The 9,143-nt window shown below is 47.1% G+C and overlaps 1 protein-coding gene across 5 annotated transcripts in view; it reads left to right on the top strand.

The window, feature by feature from the left end:
• Window positions 1-9,143, top strand: part of SCAF8 (SR-related CTD associated factor 8) — a 198,272-nt gene that overhangs the window by 35,626 nt on the left and 153,503 nt on the right. For all 5 annotated transcript variants that reach the window (XM_019526807.1, XM_019526808.1, XM_019526809.1 and 2 more), the window contains exon 2: window positions 4,573-4,656. In XM_019526807.1, the coding sequence (XP_019382352.1) occupies window positions 4,573-4,656 (84 nt within the window). The remainder of the gene's footprint in view (window positions 1-4,572; window positions 4,657-9,143) is intronic.

Raw genomic sequence — 9,143 nt, 5'->3', positions numbered from 1 at the left:
CCCCCCCCCCCCCATGCAGATTATGGGGGGGAAAAACTTTGTCTTGAACTCAAATAAATACAGTAATTTTTGTGACCAAATTACAGGGCTTGTATTATATGTACATTTGATCTCCTGACAACCCTGAACAGTGACTGTTCATCAAACATCTTTTCATATGTTAAAGTTAAAATTGAAATACCTCTGAGTGTGGTAAACTGATAAAATAACCTCTCAAAGTTTAACTGAGGCAAGAAATGCCACTCCACTTCTAACATTCTGGAAGTCAAACAGCTGAAGAACAAATTTATGAGAAAAGGTGTCTTGGGTATTTTTACCTCTGCTATCCCTTTAGTTATTGTGTAATACTTCCCTCTAGAAGATCACATTTTCAGTAGTCAGTTCCTTTGCCAAACTTCACTCATTCTAACTGTTTGTTTCTTGTTGGGGTTCTGTTTAGGATTGGGTGGGTTTTTTTGTGGGTGGAAGGGGGGTTTCAATTGGAGTAGCTCATCTGTTTCAAAGATCCAGTTTAGGCTTAGATAAATTATTTTGCTTATGTTAAATATTTTTACAACCACTTGGTTGAGATGCTGTAAGGTCATGTTTTAGAACAGGGACTTGAATTTTACAGCTGAGGGTGCCTTGGTTTCAAGAGTCTATTACCTGTCTTGCCCGTGAGCATTTTCCAAATTTTAAACTTTTAGAACAGTGGTGCTCAGCCTTTTTTTTCCCAGTGGGCCAGATGTGCAGCGCTTGGTCTGTCTGCAGGCCAGATCCAGTCAGTGGCCCTAATTTGGCATTTGTGGTGGGTATGGGTGGGGCCCCATGCCACCATGCAGAGGGGGCAGGGGGTAGTCCAGCCCCACTAAGGGGGAAGGAGCATGGCCAAGCCCCAATCCAGTGGAGGGATTGGGAGTGTGGCCTGGCCCCACGGGGAAGAGAGGTGGTATTAATGGCCCCTGCTCCCATGCTGCCACGTTGTGTGGCCAGGTGCCATGGCCCACAGACCACATTTGACCCATGGGCTAGAGTACCCCTGCTTTAAGGTATTACACATAACATAGTAAAGGTTTGTTAGAATTTGGGAGCTAAATTAGTTGAAGATTTTCTTCACTGACCATGCTGGATCCGCTCTCAGCTCTTACGTGCTGATAGAACTGCGTATGTACTATCCTCACTGGGCGACTAAGAATCTAAGGTGCGAGAAGAACTTTTCATACAATTGCCCCTTTCTGCTGCTGAAGAAGGCCATCTCTTTTTGACTCGTCAGTAATTGCTGCTGATGCTGTACTTGCATGGAAGAAGGAGATGAAGCAGTTTGACTGAAATAGAAGGTGAGGAATAGGAGTAGGAAAGGGGTAGGAACCTTGAATGGTTGAAGGAGGTGCAGTAGCCAGGAGGTGAAGATGGGGGTGAAGGAGAAGCAGGAGGCATGGAGAGCAGGGGGAGCAGAATGGGCAGGAGTAGGGGCTTTGCTTGTGAAGGCGGGGGGGGCTTGATAGGGCCACAGAAGGTGGACCAGCTAAATGGGTAGGACATCCAAGAGGCGAAGGGGGGTGTTGGCATGAAGATTAGGAATAGGAACTAAGAAATAGTGGGTAAGAACAGAAGGGAATAGAGCAGCGTTTCCCAGCTGGTGTGTTGTCAGGCATGTCCAGGTGTGTCACGGCATTCTGGGCTGGAGCCACGCCTCCGCCTGCTGCTGCTGCAGGCACGGAATGTGGCTCTGGCCCAAAATGCTGTCCGGCTGGCTATCCTGCCAGCTCTGCATCCAGTGTGCTGCGGTGCTTTTTTATTTAGGTAAGTGTGCTGTGGGGTGAAAACGGTTGGGAAACGCTGGAATAGAGAAAAGCTTGGAGGGGGAGGGCAACACAGTTTGTAACTGTTAGTGGTGCCTCTCTTTTGAACATTTAATTTAAATTTGAAATACGAGTTTGCACATTTCGTTTTGTTGTCTAGCCAAATGCCTTTGAAATCTTCCAATGAAGAATCTTTATCAGGGTTTGTACACGCATTCAGATTTGCTCTCTGGTTATTACCCAGAACCACATGTACAGACATTTGAATGTTGAGTCCCTGAAAAGTAAACAGCTTGCAGTACTGACACTGTGCCACCAGGGGGGCACACATCCCTGTGCCCACATCTTGGTGTGTTCTGCAGTTGCCCAGATTGCAGCGGTGCAGAGAGTAGCCCTGATTGGCTTACCCAGCCTGGCCAAAGTCAGCCTGCGATTCCCTGCAGTATAATGTGGGGATTGCAAAGCGGGAATGTTCAGGAGCAGTGGAATCCAGTGACTGATACGGTTTGCCTGGGGGAGGGGAAAAAGCTGGGAGACTAATCTGTTCCAAGAGAAGCCATAGCATGTATAGATGTTTGCTGTCCAAAGGGATGGGAGAAACTCTTCTGGGAGTGATTTAACCTTGATTGTTCCCAGGTTATTTTTTTTCTTGAAGTGGCCACTTTTTACCACAGGGGGAAAAAAGCCTGAACAGCTGTACACTCATGGTTTCTCCTGGGAGAGCAGTGACTCTATGTAGTCTTACTACTAGGGGAGCCCAATGCTTATATGAAGCATCGGGCTCCCCTAGTAGTAAGACTACACAGAGAAGTTTACTCCAGTACTTCAAGTGAAAGAGCACTGTGTTGTGGATCTAAAGATGCAAATTTTCTTGTTTATACATGGTGAATTTTTTAAAAAAAATTAGGAAATCTTTTGACACATCCAAAAATAATAGGAAATGATAAATTATTATAGTGCGATTTTTTTATATTGTCATAATTATGAAGACTATTGATTCTACGTGACTATTATATCATTAAAGGCTCTTATTGTGTACGCATATGACAAGATTGCCTGTGCAAACGTAACTGGTCTTAAGTCTGTTATTTCCTATTCTGAGTCCTGGATTCTGTAATATTAACTATTTTTCTTCAACAGTCTGTAAGGTGCCACCCTGCCTAGTATTCTGCCATACAACTGCTTTTTAATGTAGTAAATATTAAGGTACAGTGGCTAATTATGTAAGGAGATGGGTAATTTAAAGAGTTGGCATACATATCAGGTGACTTCAAGGTTATTATTTAAGGCAGTTGTGAAACATTTTAGTTTGGGATTCTGTATCTGGCTGTTTCACTGATGTGTTGTCATGTATGTAAAAACAGCAGACTGACTACCTACGTCTGATAGCAGTGACAGTATGGAGAAAAAAGAGGAAAGGAAAGGAATTTTATAACAGTATGCTGCAAACAGCCTGAGGCTTTCTCAGCAAATAAACTGCTTTAGAGTACAGATGTCAGGCTCATTCAGTGGGGAGAGATAAATTGTATTTTTTAGCTATAGACTGCCAGTCAGCTGCAAAGTTAGGATTGTATACTACTGTAGTCTCTGCAGCAAGTATCTAATGAAATTTGTCATATTGGATCACTTCTAATAATGCCATGTACGTACAAATACAGAAGATGGAGGAATACAATCGCTATTTAGGTAGTAAATGGATTACTGTATATGGCATCATTCAGGGAAACATGATGCAGAGAATACAAGGTGGATAAAGCACCACCTGTATATTTTTTGCTCTTTTTATATATGCAGTTGCTTGATTAAATTACATGACCACATGTTCAAATTAAGAGCACAGCTACATACGTAGATAATTTTTAAGTTTTGATATTTTTGGGGGGACAGAATTTCTTAATCTTAGTCTACACCACAACATTTTACCAGCACAATTCCACTTCTGCCTACAAAACATTGAGCTAATTCATTCTTAGAGTTCTTCTGTGGCAACAGAACCTTTCTTTCTCCTGCCAGAGTTGCTCTATTTCTGCTGAGTAGAGTTAAGGCCTCTACTGGTTGCTGTGGTCCCTTCAGCAGGGTGTACTTTGTACACTGGTGGCACAGCTGCTTATAGGAGATGTGCAAAACTGCCACAAGGGCCAGGGTTGACATGCTGTCTGGTGCCTGAGTGCAGATGCAACTTCTGGTGACTGTGGCAGGGAATAAGCATAGAAAAGAGTTAATTTTCTATCGAGATAGATGAAGACTGTTTACATTTTGAGCTATGGTTTCAGCTGGAGGCTTCACTGCATATTTAGAAAGTTCTAACTTGTGTTGAAATCTAAATTAAAGAAATTCTGACTGCAGAAAGGAATCCTTGGAACAAATATGTGCCCTAGGAAAAGGGATCAAGAGTTTTCCAGTCTTGTGTGAAAGTACCATAATGTCTGTTAAGATTAGTATTCTGTCACCCCCCTCCCTTCCACCCAATGATTGTTGCCATTGTGTTCAAAGACAAATGTGTCCTGTGTGGTGGTGTTTGCTGGAGTCTTCTGTGTTTATCTTGACTGCCTGTAACTTTATACAATAGACTATTGCATGGAAACTCTCTTCTACCATTTTAGAGTTAAAATGGTGCTAAAATTTCCATGTTTATCCATGGGCTCTTAATTCAAAGGACATTTTATTTTTTTTTCTGTTTTTAGTTAAGGTACTTCAAATCAGATTAAAATGATAGTTCTGTCATTTATATATTATTACTACAAAAAGTGTTCTTTTTCTCTCTTTACCACTTCTTTTTTTTTTTTTCCAGTTATACTCGCTAAATGATTACAAACCACCCATTTCCAAGGCTAAAATGACACAGATCACCAAGGCAGCAATCAAGGCTATAAAGGTAAGATCGGGCTATTGTTTTTGCCCATCTCCTCTTTAACTTGTATTGCTTTTACTTGCTCATATACCTTTCCTCGCGATATATAATCTGATAACTTGCAAAATTTATAAATCACCTTTTCAATTTGTATATATTCTCACATTTATGATTACATATAATAGTAATGAGATTACGTAGATGTAATGGGGGTTTGCTTTAGTTGTATTGCTGTGTGGGAAATAATTAGCCCAGTTTGAATGTTGGTGATTAAGATGCATTTGCAAGTGTGGCAGTTAAGATTTTTTTTATACTTTTTAAACAGCAAACATTTTCTTAGAGTAAGTGAAATTTGAGAAATGAGTTAAACATTTCCACATTTGAGTAAATGTGAAAATCTGCAGTCACTTTTATATTTTTGCAGTGGAACTGAGAGTTTAAAATTGTTCAATTGCTGCTGCTTTTCATGGTCACAGATTTATGAAATATGTACTTTTTTCTTTGGCACAATATTATTCAGTATTTCTGGGCTTTTATTTTAATTAAATATAAATGACATTCTAATTAAAAAATTAACAGTATTGAAAAATGATGGATCAAAAGATATATCAGATTAAGCAGTTAAAGGTCTGGAAAATGAGTAAAAATAAGCAAATAGAAAGAGGAAAGAAAGGAGGCAATACAAAAGCAAAACTGGCCCCCATGGTCATGAATTTTTTTTTGACTATTTGGCAACGAAGAAATTAGTGGTTCTTAAACTTGAAAGTAAGACAGTTTAAAAACTTTGTAGCAAATAAAGGGTTGCAGTGCACTAGAAATTCTGCAGGATTTTGATGAAGCGTTACCTTAATTACATGGTTAAGAATGATACCTCAGTACCATCAAATATTTGGTCCACATATCTCAAAACCTTTTACAAACCTTTTCTTCTCTTTGTATGACCAGGAAAACCGAACAACAAAGGTGACACAATGTATTGGTAGCAGACCAAAGATTAGGGATTAGCTCAAGGGTGGGCAAAATAGGCTTGTGGGCTGGATCTGGCCTGTCAGGCAACTTTTCATCCAACCTGTGGGTGGGCGCACACCAATTAATTTTATGCAGCCAGGCCCATGGCTGCCTATGCATTCCACATAAGGCCAAGTCTTGCTTGCTTCTGCATGGGGAGCATGCTACGCTTCAGCCCTTGCTTGCGGGAGAGCCCTGGCTCCGGCCCCAGCCCTGTCCGCAGCCAGTGTGCATGGTTTCCAGGTGGAGCTACTGCTGCAGCTGCTCAAGGAACTGCTCGGCTCCCCTAGCCTTCAGCGGCTCCTCCTGTCCCTGCTGCAGCACTCTTTTGGCAGGAGGTAGGGAAACAGCTGCAGGTGGGGAGTGTGGGAGGGAAGCTGCAGCTGGGTGGGAGCATGGGATCAGAGCCAGGGCAGGTGGACAGGAGCACAGGCTGGGTTCCCCATAGCTCACAGGACTCAGCTGGGTGCTCTGTGCAGTGGAGCCAGCAGGTTGGCCTTGCTGCCTGCCACCATGTACAACTCCCAGGATGTGGCTGGGAGCAATGGTGGAGCTGGGCTGGTTCAGTCCTGCTTCCTTCTGCCCCAGTCAAGTCCTGGGAGCAGCATGTAAATTGCAGGGAGCCCTGCATGATGGAGCCAGCAGCCTGGCCCGACTACCTGCCACCACATGCAGATTCTGGCACTTGGCTAGAGCCATGCACTGTCCAGGGGGTCCACCTATCACAGGGGTGGGCAATTTAAGGCAGAGGGTCACTTACCAAGTTTTGGCAAGCTGTTGAGCGCTGCATGAGTAGCCCTACCTGTTGACAGGTGCCCCACCCCCTGGTTACCATCTTGGGGCCAGAAGTCCTGCCCCCTAATTCCTGACCTTTGCCACCAGAAGTGCCTCCCCTTGTCCTACTGGAATTACTCCTTTCAGCAAGGGGGTCTGTAATCTCTGAACCAGAAAAATACCAAATTATATTCTAAAAATCAAATGTACTACAACATTCATTAATCTCATTTCAAAAAAAAATTTTGTCCAGATTTACATGCATTTGTGTAATATACATGGAGGTCATAGTATAATAGCTTAAAATGAAGTGTTACTTTTGTATATTATGGGATAGGGTCAGTGGGTATAGGTTTGTGCAATGTGGGGGTGTGTGTGTGTGTGGAATTTGTTGGGAGAGGGATAGGTGTGGGGGGGAGGGTGGCTGGGGAGGCTTGTGGCTTGTGTGGAGGGGGAGGGTTTGCCCACAGCCCACCCCTGAGCTGCAGCAGGCAGAGCCCTCCCCAGCACTTCTGCAAGCCCAGGCTCAGTGCTTCTGGCCCCAGGGCACTGGTGTGCAATGTGCTCCCCCATCTGCCACTGCTGCACTTCTGCCACTTTCCCCTTCTCCCCCGCTGGCCACTCCAGCATCATGTCCCAGCTGCAGCTGGGAACCACATGGTGCTGGAGTGTTTGACCTGCTGGTCAGCAGGCAGACAGGGTGGGGAGTGGGGAAATAGTTGCAGCAGGTTGGGGGAAAGGGCAGCAAGCTGGCGCACAGAGTGCAGCAACAGCCAGGCAGGAGTGCGGAGCCCGCGCTGGTGCACTGGAGCCGGTTCTGGAGGGGCCCAGAGCATGGCGGCAGGAGGGTGGGGTCTGGGCTGGCAGAGGCTCTATGGAGCTGGGCTGTGCTGCTCAAGCAGGGAGAGGAGGGAGCCAGCCCAGCTCCATAGAGACTCTGCCAGCCTAGCCCTACATTCCTGCTGCCCCTTTTTGGGCCCCGTCGGTGTCGGCCCTGATACACCAGTGTGGGCCCCACATTCCCGCCCAGCTGTCGCTGCACTCTGCGCGCCTGCTTGCTGCCCCTTCCCCCACACCTGCCTGTGGGCCAGCCAGCCACTCCAGCATTGTGTGGTTCCTAGCCACAGCACTGGGACTGCAGGAGGCAGCCCGGCTGGCCCTGAGGACTGGGACAATCGCCTGCAGTCCTTCCCTGCCTCTGTCCCTTACCTCCTTCTTAGCTGTATTTTTCCTTGGTGCAGGGAGGCAGGAACAGTCCCAAGCCAGAAGCCCCTGCTAGGCAGAGGCTTCCAGCTGGGGCTCAGGGTGGGTGGGGCTGGAGCAGGGTGCAGACCAGACTTGCTGCTGCAGCTGCTTAGTTCTGCTACCAGCTCCCCCTGGGTCCTACTGCCCCTGTCTCCTCTTATCTTTGACAGGCAGCCAGGGGCAGATCAGTATTAATTTTCTAAACTTTTTAGGGCCCCCGCAGGCCGGATAGAGTGGCCTCACAGGCCGGATGTGGCTCACAGGCCATATTTTGCCCACCCCTGACCTATCGCATGCCATGAGCACCCGGAGGCCCTACTGCTGCTGTTACTGGTGGGGGCTGTGCACCACTGGGGGAGGTGTGGGGGGGACCCAACACCCTCCCAATGTCCCCATATACCGTTTGCTCATACTCACCCCCACACACTCAGCCCCCCACCCCAGCCTTGGATAGACTCCAAGAGGCTCTGAGGTCTACTGCAAGAGGCTCTGAGGTTTACTAGTAGATCAAGATCCACTGATTGGTGACCAGTGGGTTAGGGTGTTAGGTCCATGTTGAGTTGGGACTGATGGTATTCTAATGTAGTGTTTAGATTATAGTTGTATAGGATGGTTTAGATAGGGATGATCCTCTCTCAGGCAGGAGGATGGACTTGATGACCTCTAGAATTCCCTTCCGGCCCTATGCCTCTGAGACATAACTTGGGTGAGCCGTGTATTTCCACACTTATTTTAATAAGTGTGAAAATGTGGGTGAGCAGGGTTGGACCCCAGGGGTGGGCAAAATACAGCCCGTGGGCTGGATATGGCCCACTAAGGGATTTTCTCCGGTCTGTGGCCAGTCCTTCATGTGGGGCAGCCTGGGCTGTGGTGCATATGGCTGGTCCCACCGCCCCTGGGTGGACAGTGGGGCTGGGATGATGTGGCAGCTGGATTCAGCTTCCCAGCAGACGTGGTGGCAGCAGTTCCTTCTGGCTGCTGCTGCTGGATCTGGCCTCACTGCCCAGGTATCCTGGTCTGCCTCTCACTCATGGCTGGGGTTGCTGGCCAGAGTGAGTGGGCAAGGTCTCCATGGAGACTGGCCCAGGACCCAAGGGTGCACTTGGCTGGGCGGATGAGGTGGGACCACAGGCATGTGGTGAGCAGCATCTGTGATTAGGCCAAGGGGTGGTGACAGCATGGGGCTGAGGCCCAGGGCACAGCTGCAATCCCCAAATGTCTCTGCCTGTGGAACCACAGCCCCATCCCATCTACCTGGTCAAGCATGACATGCCCATGGAAGTCCTGGCTACTCTCCGTGGAGACCCTGCCCACATGTCTGCTCCATCTGGTGCCCCCAGTTGTGGGTGTGGGACAGATGGGCCCAGGCTATGTAGTAGTAATTTCTTATGCCCCCTAGCCTTTTCAGCACTAGGCCTGGCCAGCACCTTCCCCAACTCCTCCCACCCCCTGCCACACCATCAGCATCACCCTCCCTCCCCCCC

Source organism: Gavialis gangeticus, unplaced genomic scaffold, assembly GCF_001723915.1.
Source record: "Gavialis gangeticus isolate Ggan-Ray unplaced genomic scaffold, GavGan_comp1, whole genome shotgun sequence".
Taxonomy (NCBI): Eukaryota; Metazoa; Chordata; order Crocodylia; family Gavialidae; genus Gavialis; species Gavialis gangeticus.
The sequence above is the reverse complement of the archived record's forward strand: the minus strand, read 5'-3'. Positions and strand labels throughout refer to the sequence as shown.